General features: G+C 45.5%; 1 protein-coding gene across 1 annotated transcript in view; it reads right to left on the reverse strand.

The window, feature by feature from the left end:
- The window catches only part of TDRD9 (tudor domain containing 9), a 119,705-nt gene that overhangs the window by 76,553 nt on the left and 25,722 nt on the right, over positions 1 to 17,430 (reverse strand). The window contains exons 4-8 of the mRNA XM_037831705.1: positions 16,187 to 16,408; positions 15,516 to 15,638; positions 12,250 to 12,330; positions 9,654 to 9,818; positions 4,056 to 4,159 (exon numbers count right to left, since the gene is read on the reverse strand). Coding sequence (XP_037687633.1) covers positions 4,056 to 4,159; positions 9,654 to 9,818; positions 12,250 to 12,330; positions 15,516 to 15,638; positions 16,187 to 16,408 — 695 coding nt within the window. The remainder of the gene's footprint in view (positions 1 to 4,055; positions 4,160 to 9,653; positions 9,819 to 12,249; positions 12,331 to 15,515; positions 15,639 to 16,186; positions 16,409 to 17,430) is intronic.

Consider the following 17,430-nt stretch of genomic DNA (forward strand, 5'->3'; position numbering starts at 1 on the left):
CTGTTCCAAGTTTTAAATGGTATTTGTGAGCTGTAGTAAAATTAGTACAGAAAAGGTGCAATAATACAGTATAGTATAATAGTTTTTTAATTATGTCTAATCACTACTTATAATTTAAAATTGTTCCTAAGGGAAAACATGTCCCAAGTTTCAAACAGCCAGCTAAACAAAACAACTTTTGGATTACCACAGGAGATTGCTTTGATTCAAAAGTATACCTTTATAACAGATGAAAACAGAAGCAAATAACAATTTCAATGGTTTCTGTTATTAAGTTTTACCTCAGGCTTATGAATATGACTTCTGCTATAGTTACTAGCTTTGAAAACTATCTGTACTAAAACTACACTGGCCATGGGTTTAATTACTTTAAAGTGGAAATTTCCAGTAAAAAATTCGCAAAATTATTGACTTGATTTTTAAAAATACACAGTAACTCACAGAGAGAACCTAAGATGGCAGCTAGGTGAGACAGGACAAAAAAACACCTCCGTGAAAAATACTAGATAAAAACCAAAAAGTGACCCACAACACCACTGCCAGCGATGCACCAGCCAGACAAGGTCTGCTAAATCCACAGGGAACGTGCATCTGGTGAAACCAGGAGCCTGCGATCTGAAACGAGCGAGTGAGTCAGCTGAAAGTCCCACGGCTGTGCTGCAGTGTGGGGAAACGGTGGGCTGGCGTTTGGAGACAGACTAGTTCTTTAAAAACAAAAAGCCCGGGAGTGGCTACAGATATGATGGGGAGAGTCATGCAGTGAAGCACGGCGGGAGCGGGCTGGGCTAATGCCTCGGTGTCTGGCGTGGAGGATACCCCTTCCCACATACACTGCTGATTGTCTTGAAACCAGAGGAGCAGAGAGGAGCCAAAAGGAGAAAAAAAAACTGCATTCCTTGCAGCCATCTCCCCAGCGGGCAGGGGACACTCCTGCCCAGGGCCAGACCCACAGCCCAGAGCCGCGCCAAGAAACCCAGTGTGATGGGGAATCTTTCCCGCAGCACTACACACAAGCCACAGTATCGGCCGTGGACAGTGGCCTTTAATACACCCACGGCTGATTGTCCCGGAACAGGGAGGGCGGAGCTGTGCGAAAAGGAGGAAGTTAACGCGTCCCATTTAACCATCTTTGAAGCGGGCTGGGAGCGCCCCGGCACGGCCCAGCGACCCAGGGCTTCCCTGGCAGGCCGGGATGCACTAGTGACGTGGCACAGCCTTCCCTCAGCAGAGGTCCTGGAAGAGCACAGCTGGGAAGGGGGACCCGCTCGGAAATCCCAGGGACCCTACACGAATACCAAGGACTTGCGGGTCAGCGGCAGAGACAATTGGTGGAAAGACTGAAATGAAGGCTTAGACTCAAGCAACAGCCTTAAATCTCCGGGAACACCTAGGAGATTTGATTATTAAAGCTGCCCTGCCTGCCTAACCACCCAGACACAAGCCCTACATTCAGGGTGGACAGCACCAGCAACACACCCAAACTTGGTGCACCAATTGGACCCCACAAGAATCAGACCCCCACACACCACAAAGACTAAGTGGGGAAGAACTGACTTGAGGGGAATAGGTGACTCATGGACGCCATCTGCTGGTTAGTCAGAGAAAGTGTATACCACCAAGCTGTAGATCTGACAAATTAGACGTCGGTATTTTTTATATCTGGAAAGAACCCTATCAAGTAAAGCAAATGCCAAGAAGCCAAAAACAACAGAAAATCTTAAAGCATATGATAAAACCAGACAATATGGAGAACCCAAACCCAAACACACAAATCAAAATACCAGAAGAGACACAGTACTTGGCACAATTAATCAAAGAATTACAGACAGGCAACAAGAACATGGTTCAGGATATAAAGGACATGAAGAAGACCCTAGAAGAGCATAAAGAAGAAATTGCAAGAGTAAATAAAAAATAGAAGATCTTATGGAAATTAAAGAAACTGCTGGCCAAATTAAAAAGTCTCTGGATACTCACAATACAAGATTAGAGGAAGTTGTGGTCCTGATGAGGATCACATAACAGAAAATGAAAGAACGAAAGAAAGAATGGGGAAAAAATCGAAAAGATCGAAATGGATCTCAGGGATGATAAATAAAATAAAATGTCCAAATTTAAGACTCATTGGTGTCCCAGAAGGGGAAGAGAAGGGTAAATAAAGGTCTAGAAAGAGTATTCAAAGAAATTGTTGGGGAAAACTTCCCAAACCTTCTACACAATATAAATTCACAAAGCATAAATGCCCAGAGAACTCCAAATAGAATAAATCCAAATAAACCCACTCCAAGATACTTTCTGATCAGACTGTCAAATACTGAGGAAAAGGAGCAAGTTCTGAAAGCAGCAAGAGAAAAGCAATTCACCACATACAAAGGAAACAACATAAGACTAAGTAGTGACTACTCAGCGGCCACCATGGAGGCGAGAAGGCAGTGGCATGACATATTTAAAATTCTGAGAGAGAAAAATTTCCAACCAAGAATACTTTACCCAGCAAAACTCTCCTTCAAATTTGAGGGAGAGCTTACATTTTTCACAGACAAACAAATGCTGAGAGATTTTGCTAATAAAAGATCTGCCCTACTTCAGATACTAAAGGGAGCCCTACCGACTGAGGAAACAGCTGAGGGACTTCACCACCAGTACATAGATCAGTCCTATAAGAAATGCTAAAGGGAACTGAGCAGGCTGACAGGAAGGGACACTAAACAACTGACTGAAACCACATGAAGAAATAAAGGGTACCACTAAAGATCACATGGTAAATATAAATACCAACAGCACCGTATTTTTGATTTGTAACTCCACTACTTACTTCCTACAGGATCTAAAATACATAAACTGTAATGATAAATCAGTGGTTTTGGACTCAGCGTAAAACATGTAATTTTTGACAAGAACTACATAAAAGTGGGGGAATGAGGGAGTATAGGAACATAGTTTATATGTCATATTGAAGTTAAGTTGGTATCAAAGAAAAACAAGATTGTTATGGATTTAAGATGTTAAATTTAAGCCCCACGGTAAACACAAAGAAAGTATCAGAGAATATGACCATAGAGATGAAAAGTAGAGTAGGGGTTCTGAGAAGGGGGAGAAGGGGCAATGGGGAATTAAGAAATGAATGTAGGGTTTCTGTTTGGGGTGAAAGGAAACTTCTAGAAAGGGACAGTGGGAAGGTGATAGCATTGCAACATTCTAAATGTGATTAATCCCACTAATGGAATGCTAGGGAGGGGGTGGAATGGGAAGATTTAGGCTGTATATATGTTTCCACAATTGGGGGGAAAAAAAAGTCTAAATAGATGACAATTAAATGCCAAGGATGATCCTGGATGGGATCTGAGGATGGAGGAGAGGAGGCTCAAAGGGACACAGATGCGACATAAGGGGGAGAAAAAAAAAAAAAAGAAAGAAATACAGAATGTAAGCTTTGTATCAAGGTTGAATTTCTTGAACTTCTTAGCTGTGTTTAATGGGATTGCATAAAAGAATGTTCCTGTACATGGGAAATGTATATGTGAATTATAGTATTTGTTCAAGGATGTGTGCAGCTTGCTCTCATATGTTCAGAAGACAGAGCAATAGATGATGGATGATAGGGAGGGAGGGAGGCAAAGAAAGAAAGAAATGGTGGTGTGAGAGGATGTTAAAGTTGGTGGATCGGGGTATCGGGGGAGGAGGGTCGGGGTATGCTGGAGTTCTGTGTATGGGGTTTGTACTGTTTTTGCAACTGTTCCTGTAAGTTTGAATTAATCTCAAAATAAAATTTCTTATAAAAAAATAAAAATAAAAAAAATAAAGTGTAACAAACAAACCTGTAACACTAACACAAAGTCCCTTTAACAGCCTTGTTTAGCCAATAAATAAAACTATGTTTACTCATTTTATAATAAATAAAACTTTGTAAATGTAAAAAAATATATACAGTAACTACTGTACAAGTATCTACAGTTACATCTTAATATTGTAAAACACCAAAAAGTTTCAAAATGAATAATAAATTTTTTAATCCTATGTACGTTAAACTCATCACCGCATGGAGTGTCTCTTACCCACTCTCTTTCATATCCAAGTCATCAAACATCTGGATGAGAGAGACGGCAACTCCATATATCTCCTTGGTTATCACTGGTTCCTCCAGGAGATGAGGAGACAGCTGAAGCCAGAAAAAGACAAAGCTGGAGCAACAAACAGGATTACTGGGTTGGATAGTCACAGTACCAAATGTCCCAAACCAAAGTGACCCCAGCAGCAGACCCCACCTGCGCACGTTCTGGTGTCAGCCCAGCTCTAGGCGGTCCTGTCCCCTTGCCCAGGCCCTGGAGCAAGAGTGGAGACAGAGTCCAGACAGACAGAAAAGAACAGCGTGACAGGGCAAGCCACTCAGAAGACACAGACCACACCGCACCAAACTCTATGGAAGCCAAGTGTTTCCCACTCCCCAAAAACCTACCTCCAAGAGCCCTAATATTTCAGCATCATGAGGTGTAGGAAAGAAGTCTTGAAATCAAAAGTACCATCAAGTATAAAAATAGTATCACGTCTCTATCTTCCAGCTTACAGTAAACAGTAATAACCACGCAATTTTAGGCTGCTGCCTACCACATCTGATTAGGGTTGCTGGGCTACTTTAATCGTTTACAGGAAACAAAGCCCAACAAAGCCCAGGGAATTTAAAACTGCAGACGTCCCCAGCATCCCCCACAGCCGGCACTGGGCACTGTGCCTTCCTCGGCCCCTGCAGACGGCCCCAGCCGCAGGCAGCAAAACCCCGAGTCAGGCCACGATTCCTGCTCTGCACTAATGGCTTTCGTGGACATGATGTCACAGCGAAATAACTACCTTCCTTTGATATTTGGCACAATATCTATGTCACAATTTTACAAAAAAATGTATTTTATAGCTGTATTGTCTTTTTTGAGCATGAGTTAGAAGGCCAACTGTTTAATAATTTTACTTATCAAACTACCATATGCAAGACATTGCATCGGATTTTGTGAAAGACGCATCAAAGGAGGTCTTCAGGTGATCGTGATCAGAAGTTAGCTAAAAATTCAAATTATTTTTTCAACTCTTACTTAGCATAAATTAAGTCCACTAGTATTACAAATAATTCATTTCTCATTACAATTCTAGTGATATTAAGTATGACATTTATTTTTATTCAATGATTTTTAAGAAGCACCCTTATTTCCTTCCAGAAGTTTAACTTTAATGTAAATAAATTGCTACCTTACCGAAATAACAACTGATATTTACAATAACCCAACTGTACAAAACAAAGATTTATTTTCACGAACTCCACCTGTAGCATCCAAACCTGTGAGAATAAGATTAAGTTTAGCTTTCACACAGGATAGGTGTGCCTGGCCGGGTGGGGCAGTTTAGGAATTGGCAGAAGGTTAAAAAGACAAACTGTAGTCTACAGTCAGTCCCCGTTTATCCGCCCACTATCCATGGTCAGTCTCCCTGTTTATCCGCCCACTATCTACTGCCCTTGCAAGGTGGAGATTCAGGGTAGAGGTTCCCAAAATAGCCTCATAACTTGTTACCAAACTAGCCCAGACTGGCTCTAAAGAGGCCTGGGCATAACCATTATAGTCAGGAATGGAGATTTGTTCCAACCATTCCAAATGTTGCAAATTCCCACGGGAACCTTATTTCAAATGTTTCCAATTTGCTGGGCTAGTTAGGCTTGTGGAATAGCATGTAACCTCTGGAGTATCCAGCCACTGGAGAAACAGGGGAGGGACTTGCGGTTAGGTGTAGGAAATAAATACTGCTGGGTCTATTGTTCTGGGTGCCAACCCTCCCCCATATTGATTGGCTGCCCATTCTTGCAAGATTGTGAATAAATTCTTTTCTTCTCCACAATCGGGTGAGCGTTTATTCCTTTTAGGAATAGTGCTTGTTTCTCACAAACTCATCAAGAATTGCTTTCCCACAAATAAGCAAGCTGTGGAAAGCACCTCTCGTCAACTCACAAGCAATCTCTTGGTGTTCTGAGACTCCGAACCCAGGGGATATGTGCTGACACGCTGCTGAGGTACCGGTTGCGGCCTTGCTGCCCAGAAGCCAGCCTGGCACGGCCAACAAAGGTGATACACAGCTATGCAGCCACGGATCCACCTGGTGAGAACCTTATGCAGGCCAGGGATTTGCAAGGAAACACAATAAACAATGCCTCTGTTCTCCTGGACAGCAGACACATCAAGGTGCACAATGCCAGGTAGAACACTCTGACCAAAATAAAGCAGGGGACAGGGGCGGGCCACAGAGGACAGTCAGTCAGTCCACGGAGGGGTTGGCAGGGGAAGGTAAACTGGCCCAACTCTTCACACCTACTGCCCCCAGGCCTTCTCCATAAGGCTCCGCTGCTCCTCACACGAAGGCTCAGCCAGCTTGACTGCTGACAAAACCAGGCAGAAGCAACCATGTTCTGCTTCCAGGTTGAGGCGTTGGGTCACTGGACATCTGCCAGGAGAGGATCACGCCCGGGCGAGTCCCAGAAGCAGAGCAAGTGAGAGGACAGCCTCGTAGATGGAGGGAAAGTCAATGGCACCACGACAACTGGCTGCGCACCCCTTTCCCACCATCCATAAAACCCATTTTTGGTGAATTAAGTACCAAAAGGGGAGAGTGAAGCCCTAAAACTGGTTCCCGTGGGTCCTGCTCTATGTCTGGGTGGCACTGCCCGACTTGGGCTGTGGATGGGGTGGGTATGTGCGCCCCAAGGTCATCACAGTGCACACTTGCATTCTGGGTACTCTTCTAAGGGCCTGATTGCTTGCAATTACAAAAAGTAAAAGACGAAAATGCAGAACTCTTCAAAGTGTACCAAGAAAGAACAGCTGAAGCCAATAAGAAAAAAGCCAGGCAGGCAGCAGGGGACCCCAGGAAAGGGCGAGCTTCAAGAAAGACAAAGTCAAAGGGTCAAATGCAGAGAGGCCAGGCAGGCTCAGGGCGCAGCCCTCCTGGCTGGACGAGGAGGCCGTGGGTGACCTGGGCGGCCAGGGATGGGAAACTGGTCGACGCAACGATGAGCACCAGGGGGTGGGGGTGGGGGTGCTGTTCCTGCAGACAAAGTTTGCCCAAAGCTGTGGAGAAGTGTGGGTTTGGGGGTAGGGGGTCGGCGGCAGGGAAGGGAGGCCGTCAGGTTTCAGAGAGAAGGAGGAGAGGAAGGGGCGGGCGCTCACTCCAGGAGGAGGCAGCTCGAGCGGAGTGGTGACACTCCCTGCAAGGAATAACACTTCCCTCCTGGTGGCAGTGGACTGTGTGCGGAGGCAATCACAAAAGCAGGAAGAAGAAATGGGGAATTTGAACAAAGGGTCTCTGACTTTAAAAACTATATAATAAAATCTACATAAAACACAATCAACATAAAGCCCAGTCATGGGTGTTCATTCATTGAAACATATGCTAACCACCAAAGACAGGCTACTGGGTAAACACACTGAAACCAGATATTGTCTGGCCGGCATGGCCCGCATGGGGAGAGGGGCCTGGCCGTCCTGCCCTGATCATTCAGGGAACTAGGGCCAACCCCAGGTCCTCCATGCGGACTGCAGCCCGAGCCAGCCCTCAGCATGTCCACAGGGAATGACGGTGACACAGAAACAAATCTGCATCGACAGGAATAATTAGACTACAGAAGAAGAGTAAACAAACCAGCATTTCTCTCTCATTCCAAAATGGCTCAGCAAATGCAGAATTTTAAATATTATAAATCAATGCTCCATGCCCAGCCTGCCCCTTTGATGAGCGGCTGCACTCAAGGAGCTGCTTCCCAAGAGCGGAGTCTGGAAAGCAGGGAAAGCGTGCCCTCAAAGCGGAGAGACCTGCCAAACACCAGCTGGGCCGGGTGACAAAGGTCAGCATCACCCGCAACAAAGGACAACAAGGGCCACGACGAGATGCCGAGGCCCCCAGCTCTGGGGTCTTCCTCTTAAACCCATGTCCCTGTCTACACGCGAGAAAAACACCAGACCAACCCAAAAAGAGGGGCAAGGTCCAAGACCCCTAACCAGGGCTTCTCAACACCGGGACGTCTGAGAAAACTCTGCAGCCCAGAGGAGGCTAAGGAGACGCAGCGCTGACTGCAATATGGGGTCCTGGGGGGTCCTGGGACAGGAGAGGACATTTGGGAAAAACTGTGAAATCCAAATAAAGTGGAGATTAGCTGATAGTAATGTACCGATGTTAACTTCTTAGTTGTAACAAGCGTACTTTTTAAAAACAAGTGTTATAAAGTAATAAAATGTTAACTGTAGAATCTAGGTGATGGGTGTATGAGTGTTTTCTCTGTTCTTTAGGAAAACTGTCACTTAGAGCGCTGGGAGAAAAGAAGTGCTACATTTCAATGCTCACCACAGAGTTAACTCAATTAAGCCGACATAGGGGGTTTGAAAAAAACGTGCCTTCTTACATTAGATCAAACCCAGGCAGCCATCTCATGGTAGTGGACACCAGTGTTTGCTTTAGCATCACACATTAGGCTGCTGCATGGGGCAACATGGCAGCACCCACCAAATTCCAGCTGCCCGTCTCCTCTGACCCAGCATCCCCACTCCCAGGATCCATAGCCCAGGCAGGTCCTGCCTGCACAGTGGCTCTCAGAGGGGCGCCGTGCTCCCCAGGGGACACTGGCCACAAAATCTAGAGACAATTTTGGTCGCACCATCTGTTACGGGGGGTTCCTGGTGGGTGGAGGCCAGGGCTGCTGCTCAGTACCCCACAGTGCCCAGGACAGCCTCCCACAGCACAGGGATACTTCGCCCAAAATGTAGGTGCTGAAGTTGAGAAGCTCTGGCCTATAAAATATACTTGCACATGTGCAAAACAGTATGTCATGGATTCACTGCAGCACTATCTGTAGTGACAAAATCCCAGAAACATCGGACATTAGTTAAAGGTATATTCACAAGAATGAATGTTAATGAAGGGCATACATACATACTGACATGTAAGGATGTGAAAAGGTGGGTGAAAAACACAAGGTGCACACAGAATGCTGCCACTGATGTTAAAAAGAAGAAGCAATACATTTGTATGTGCTGGTATGTGCACAAAATTTTCTGGAAGGATTAATAAGAAATTAACAGCAATGGTTTCCTCCTGTTGGCAGGGGAGCTAGGCGGATAGGGGACAGGAGCAGGAAGGAGATATTTCACACCTGCTTATACTTCTGGATTGTTGAGCCTGTAAATACACTACCCATACAAAAACCATTTGAAATCAACTGGAACTTTCCCTGAAAATGCATTACCATAGTTCCTTACTGCCCTAACCACCAAAATATCATTTTGGACTCATACCTAGATCAGAAAATCTGGATCATACCTACTAAAGTGAAAATTCTAAATTCATTTAAAATAAAATAGTATTCGAAATAAAATTACTTCCCCCTTGTAGCTGACCAATACCTGACATTTTACTTTTCAACATCAAGTATAAAACAAATCCCAATGCTTTCCACAGGGATGTATACTGCATCTGTTTATGCTCAGGGCTCACAGCCATAAGCCCAGGCTCCTCCTTCCTCTCACTCTGCTGCACTCCAACTCCAAGCTCCAACAGGGCCTCGCAATCCAGAGGTAACGGGTACAGTGGGACATTGACCACACAGAAACGATGCGCTCCACCCAACATACTCTGCTATGAAGGATGTGCTCCAAGTCGTCAAGATAATACTCTTCAATCGAATGGGGCTTGCCTTCCACTTCGAACACACACGCAGGGCTCATCCTGTTCTGCACAGGAACCGCGAAGTAGTCTGCAAACTCCTTTCCGTTAATGGTAGCTGACATCAGGATCACCTACAGCACAGAGTAAGAGAACCATGAAACAAAAGAGCAATAACTGGGAATGAAATACTTTTAAAATTCCAAGCTTATCTTCTGCTTCATTCTTGTATTTCCTAACATTTGAGACTTTAAAAGAATACCTTGATTTAGTCTCTAGAATAATACACGTATCACAGTGCAAAGAATGCTCAGAGATACCAACTTTTACTATTTCTCTTCAAATATTTTATCAAATGAGAAACTACATACTTCCAACAAAGCTAAATTATAACCATTTATCTAAAAGGAAACTCTGAGAGAAAACTAACTTTAAAAAAAAAAAAAGGTAAGTTACTAGACGACAGGTTCCAGAAGAGTGAGGAGTCCACCAGGAAAGGGGAAGATAAGGGATCAGACCTCAGCCGCCCCCCAAGAAAACAGAGCAGTTCTCAGAAGCAGCCACACAGCGGCCAAGGGCAGGGCCCACCCAGATGGAGGCTCTGGAACTGCAGACTCCAGGTTTGCCAACAAGCAACTGGCGATGCGTCCTTAAGAAACTCAGCCAATGCTAAGAGGACAGCATGAGCCTGCCCCGCCCACCACAGACGCCCTGAAGGAGGCGGCAGCAGCACAAAGCGCTGGGCAGGTGCCCAGGTGACCGGCCCTGCTGGCTGACCAGGCACTCAGCAATCAGGAGCCCAATGACACACCTCAGCAGAAATGCCAAAAGCTTTATATAGACACGATCAGCACAGTTTTGAGGATAAAAAAGTCTTCATTTTCTCCTTTGACGTTATATACAAATGGCAAAAATTGTATTTACCCTAAGAACTCATTCTGCACATATGAGAGAAGCCACTTGAGGGGAAGGGTAGCCCCCGAGAGACACAGCCCCGCAACGCTGGGTGGGGAGGCGTGGGGACGGGGTCTCCCTTCTGTGGAGCAGGGAGTGAGTGCCACACTCTCCCCACTTCTCCTCGACCCGCCGGAGGCCTCGCCTCCAAACAGGCAGATCGGCAGCCTGCCCATGACGGCGTCTAGGATGGCCGGTGCTGAGTTAGAGGTGACAGCAAGGTCAGTGGGCTAGAGGCCAGTGCAGAGAGGGGACAGAGGAGAAAACCAGAGCCACCGGAAGGGACTGCTGAAGGGAAGGGTGGGCGAGGAAAAGAGCCCTCTAGAACCAGTGCTGCCCGCTCTCTTGCATCTAGGTCCTCCAACGGCTGCTCTTAAAAAAATACATAAAGATTTTTTAAAATTTTTGTAAAAGAAACTTTTTACAAAGCCATCTAGAACTCAACTGTAACTACTTGGCCCAATTCCATGCACCATATCAGGTTCCATATTTAGAAGATATGCTGCTTCATATATTTTTTAATAAGTCACAAACATACTGAAACTGACAGACCACTTCTTACTGCTTAGACAACAGGCACCAAACTCACGACTGCTGTCAACACTGCGATGAACCTTTTTTAAATCCACAACACTCTTAACTCTCTCCACTATTGAAAATTTAAAAATAGGTCATCAAGTCATCTTCAAGTAAAAAAAGAAGTCTTAAAATGACAATCAAGAAAGGCTCCAATTTTCATAAACAATCTTCAACACCATCTTTAAGTCATGATTTCAAAAAAGAAGTAAAATAGCCAAGTTCCATTTGTTTCCCGGTCACATCCGGCAATGACCCGACCTACTGCCAATGAGAGGCCGTGACAACTCTAAGGGAGTTTCCCGTCGTGGGGGGTGGGAGGAGAAGTACTTCCCTAAACAAACAAACATTTGAAGACAAACCACTTTATGATTTAGAAACCAACGGTTTTCCAATAACAGTAAATCCTTCAGCAGTAAATCTCATTATATGAAACACCTATCCAACCACTACCTTCTCTAAGGCTGTTTCCACAAAAGCTCTCCTTAGCGAGTCTGGGTGAACCTATGCTTAGACTTCTTAGATTGAGTAATTATTATAAACCCTTTGCTATTGGTGTCTTTACACCCTCCTCCTTTTAGTTCAAGCAAGATGTAAACAGTATTTCCCATTCCCACTGACTTCTGGTTAACTCATAACTTACATCTCTGTAATAGTGCAAATACAGTTCTCAAAACCAATGTACCTTAGTGCTATGTTTAAAACAGGGGCTGCATATTCATTCACTTACCTTTCAACTATGATACTTATTCAACCAAAAGCACTGCTGCAATACCCAGCACTTCATTACATTCAACTATCAGATTATTTTTCTGGAGCCTTGAGAAAATTTTAGAATTTAATACAACAGAATAACCAAAAAGTATTCTGTACTCTGATCTCAAGAGAATGCCCTTTGGCTTGCAGGAGTACTACACATGATGCTAAATTTTAAGAATCACTGTTTTCAACTGTTTCTGTAAAAATAAAGAGAAAAAAACACAACAATAACTCTTTAACCTTAAACGTTTCTGTTACTTAAGAAACCAAATTTACCTTCACAAAACGTGAATTTGTTCTTAAAAGTTTGCGGACTACCAACAGCAAGAAATCCATTTCTTCAGTTCGCTCATGGACCTACAAAATAAAAAAGGGGACACCACCCACCACCATGGCATCAAGCAACAGACACATCACTGCTGGAAGGTGTCTTTACTGGGGCACCTGGGCGATGGCGAGAAGATATCAGCTGTCTCTGCTAAGGGCAGTTCTCGGGGAACCCTGAGTGCACCTGGTGCAAGAGCCCACAAACCGCTCACCGGCCCGCTCAGTGCATCTCTCCGGGGCCTGACAGGCGTGTGAGCAGAGCCACGTTTAGCACCCTTGGCCCTTCCCTCTCCATGCAGCCGGTCCCAGGTCACTGTGATAACCAAAACCATCCCTGTCCATCCGCAGGCAGAGAGCCACCGGCCCAGCCTCTCTGCAGCAAGCCTTGCCCGGCGTACACCCCTGCCGGGGCCTCAAGCCACCCTAGCATGATGGCAAGCAAGCACAGGGATGGCGGCGTGGCCCCTGATGGTCTCCTACCGACCCGACTTTCACAAGGGTGGGCAGGGGTGGCCCTGGAAGAGCTGGGTCAGTCAAACCAGGTAAACTAGAACTAGGTCTGAGGTCAACGGGGAGAACCTCAACAGCTGTGATGCTAGTGAGTCCTCGGGGAGTGCAGCGGCTCCACGGCCCCACTCATACCGAGGCCCTCTGAGCTCTGCCAACCCAAGGGTCTACGGCAGCCCCACCTCCACCCCAGAACAGCTCAGAGCACAGGCGAGGTCTGTTCCGGGACACCGCTCTGCAAACATCAAGAAGACAGCTGCTAAGTTGGGGAGGGAGGCCCCCAGAGAGAGGCCGGCCGTGGACTCCACGATCACTGCCTCCCAAGGTCCTAGCGTCTCCTTGCTTCCCACCGAAGCAGGTGTGCAGGGAAGCAGGGCAGAGGGAAGAAAAACAACAGAACAGCTGGAAATCCTGGCGGAGCGCACCCATAAACCTAATTCTTACATCATCATCTCCAAACTCCAGGACACTTCCTCAATACGAACACCCCCTCTTACTTGAGAAAGAAAACCAGAGGCCATCATCAGGGTCGCACCCCCAAGTGGCGTCCCCCAGCATTTAGCTCGCCATCATCTCCACACACACTAACCCTTTCCTCCGACTTTCTCCAGCTAAGTCTCCTCTCCAGCTTCTGGAGGCTGGCCCTTCCTCCTCCTGCTGCCCTCTGAGGACCCCTCAGGCCACTCCCCTCCTCCAGAGCACAGACACACAGCAGCAGACGGCACTCCTCCCCAGGACGGCTCCTGAGGCCCCATTCTTCTCTACTGCCTTGGCACCTAACAAGGTCAACTTTCCATAGCTGGCACTCCATACATGTTTATTGAATGAACGGTTTTCCTGGAGCTAGTTTCTTCTCTTTTTCAGAGCTGACAAGTTAAAAATACTGTCATCATTCCATTTTCAACTGCCTGGCCATCTTCAGCTTTTACTCTTATATTTCTTTTAAAACCAAACCATCTCACAGAGTATGAAAAATACTGTTTCTAAACCTAGAACTTCAGATCTACCCAGTCTGTTCACTCATTCGCACGAGGTGCCCGGGACGCAGTGACAGAGCAGTTTCAGTGCTCTGTGGCCACCGTGCCCCCGCAGGGCAGCTCTTCAGGGAGCAGCGCCTTGTTCAAATCCTACCGCCCAGCCTGGCAAAGGCGGCCATCAGTAACAGGGTGTGTGTGGGGGGTGAGGGGTCGGGGAGAAAGCCATGGCAACAGCCAGGAGAGCAGTCTAAAGAAAATGCATCTGGGCATTAACGGGACAGGCTCCAGGAGAAATGCCCAGGCGCAGGCTCGGCAGCACCATTTGCGACCTGGAGCCTCAGCACTGAACTTCTTTAAGCTTTGATTTCCTTTTGCGTAAAATGGTCCCAATATATAGTAAAAGGCTCAATAACTACCATGAGTCGTAAAATACCACCTTTTGGCATATTAACTATTAAATTTGAATTTCTTCTCTACCAGTACAAAGATGCTCAAATTACCAACGGTCATAAAGAAAAATTCTGAACCACACTGTACCTCACACTACCTTTCAAAGAACGCCAACAGATCATTTTGCCACCTTCTCCTATTCTCCCAAACACCCCAGAGTAATTTAAAACCAAGTAAATGCTCCCCTCAAGATTTTAGTACACTAGCTCAGTTTACCTGGAGTGTATTTTAGCACAACCACCAACCACAAGCTTGTTATGTGTTAGCTGATCACACACACATCGCATACGTGTGATCGACCACACCCATGAGGGAAGAGAGCAGAGACCCACCCTAACCAGCTGCCCTAAGGTTCCATCAGGCACCCAGCCCCACCTGACAACCTTCTGCAAATCCTATTTGCTGATATTTCTAATTCCTCCAGAAATAAATACAGCTTCTCAAGACATAATGTCCAATGAGTTTTAAAAGTCAAGAATTGGGGTGGAGGCATATACAAAGTTCCCATGAAAGCTGTTCAAACACAACATCTCTCCACCTCAAAAAAACTCTTCTTTAAAATGTAAACAAAATCAGCTAAATATTCCATCCTTACCAAGAAAAGTCCAGAAACTGTGAGGGAAGGGAAGAATAAAGAAAGCTAATACAGACACAAAGACAAGGTTCACAATACTTTATTACAGGTGTTTTATCTGAAAGGTAAACAGGGCAATCTCTTGTAGTTGCTTTACTGATTTCTTAAAGTTATTATTGCCCTTCGTTTGTACTAGATGAGAAGTACCTGTGATGTGGCTGAAAGTGTGTGAGATTAAAGTCTTTTTAACTGATTATGCACAACACTTTAAACCAAGGGTCGCTGACTTTTCCCGTAAAGAGGCAGAGAGTAACTATTTCAGCTTTGCAGAACATACAGTGTCTGTCACAACTACTCAACTCTGATGCTGTAGTACTAAAGCAGCCACCAGCAATACAGAGACAAATGGGCAAAACGAGTTCCGACAAAACTTTACTCACAAAGCAGGAGCCAGATTTGGCCCGAGAGCTACAGTCCGCCAACCTCTGCTCTAAACAATGAATTTTTCATTGTCCTCAACCTTCCAACTATTATTTTGAAACCAAGAGCAAAGAATGAAAAAAGAAAATTAACATTCATGAGCAGAATAAGCAGATACAGACCCAAAGCTCGTGATGACACTTTTGTTTACGTTGGCCGGCCTGCTGCTCTACGGTGAATCAACAACGTGAATGCAAGTACAGAGTGATTTTTAAATGAGCACTTACTTCATCAATGAAGACATGAGTGAATTCCATCAAACTCTTGGCACTAACTATTTTCTGAAGCAGGACCCCAGTTGTCATATAAATTAACTTGGTGTCTTCTGTTGCTATTTTCTCTAACCCTACCTAAAATCAAGGAAGGGAAGAAAAGAACGGAGAAAGTTTCCAGGTTTCAATGCCTTGCACTTAACTATCAAAAAAGGTTATACCAATTTAAATGGAGGTAAGGAAAAGAATAAAAAATTACTGCATATCACAAAAAATACAGAGAGCCCAAATTAAAATGAAAGGTCTCCAACTGACCTTTTTCCTCCTTTTTTAGTGGGGGGTAAGGGGGTGGTGGTGGCCCATCCAGTCATACCGCCTATAACATTTTTATGTTAAAACAATTGTGTATGAAGACTCATCTTCTGGACCACAAAGATACAATTAAAAGAACAAAATGATAAAAGCCATGAACCTGAGAATTCTCACTTCCTTCCCATTTTACTTGGAAAGAAATTAAAGTTACTTTCAAGAAATTCAGTTTCACTGTTTTTTAAATTATGCCACAGTTCGGCTCTATAAGCAATTGGTTTCCTTGTAATTTCTAGCACAAAACATCTCGTACACTCATCAACATGCACAGACTAAGACATCAGCAAAGAGCAGGCTGGCACGGGTTTCGCTCTCACCTGGTAGCCCACCAACCCACCCAGGGTCCAGGAGCGCTCTCTACTGATCCACCGGGCAATGCTGCTGGCTCCAATTTTCCGGGGCTGTGTGACCACGATGTTGCAGTAGGCAGAACGCTGAATATAATGATCCAGGATGTACTGCGGCAGCAGAGTACTTTTACCACTACCTGTGGCACCGTGTATAATTACCACAGAATTACTTTCTATCAAAGAAAGAACCTAGAATTACAAAAAAACAAAACAAAACAAAACAAAAAAACTCTTTCATAATTGCCACCCAGTTAACAACAGTGGAAAGTATTATCTGTGTAGCAAACACTTTATTTTGGGGAGACTTTGAGGATTTACTTTCCTCTCACTTTGAAAGTTAAATTATTAACCATCTAAACATCACAAAAGAGAGCAATCTGGCTACAAAGGGTTATAACATTTAAAACAGATTCCACCAACTGCAACAAATAACTATTAATTTTTGTGGAAAAATCAGACCAAGTTAACTTCATCTCTTTAGGTCTCAATTTTTCATGTACAAAAATGAAAATACTGATTGGAGATACAAGGTGGCAGATTACGAGAGACAAAGCAAAAGTCTCCTCCGTGAAAAACACTAGGTAAAGGACAAACAGTGCCCAGAACAGCGGCTCCAGGGCTCCACCAGCTGGGCAGAGACTTCTACACCCACAGTGACTGTGTGCTGGGAGAAACTGAGAGGCTGCGTTTAGAGGCAGGTGAGTGTCTGGCCCGGAAGGCAGACAGGGAATAGGCAGCCAGAGCCGCAGTCAAGTACGGTGGGAAGTAGCCTTCCACGCCCCGGGCACCATCCTCAGTGCCTGGCATAGGTGATAACCCTTCACAGACCTGCGGCCAAGAACCCCCATGCCAGGGACTGGTGGTTGGAGCAGACAGACGAACGCAGAAGGAGGTAGTTTCCACACCCCATGCAGCCATCTTTGCAGCTGGCTGTGGAGATGACCCTTCACAGCCCAGCAGCCAAGAGCTTCCCTGAGGGAATTCAGGATTTGGCGGGCTTGTAATAGCATCCACTCTTCCTCCACGAAACCCCCGGTATGTACAACCTAGAGGTGAGGGTGCCACACAGAAGTGCCAGAAGGCTTCCCCCAAACCCAGGGACTCGTGGGTGCACTGCAGACAGGAACTGTGGGATATCTGAGCTGGAAGGTGAGATGCACAGCCCTGCAGCCCCAGGGTACTCAATCCACAGCCCCGGGAGCAGCTGGGAC

This window comes from Choloepus didactylus, chromosome 4, assembly GCF_015220235.1.
Source record: "Choloepus didactylus isolate mChoDid1 chromosome 4, mChoDid1.pri, whole genome shotgun sequence".
Classification (NCBI taxonomy): Eukaryota; Metazoa; Chordata; class Mammalia; order Pilosa; family Megalonychidae; genus Choloepus; species Choloepus didactylus.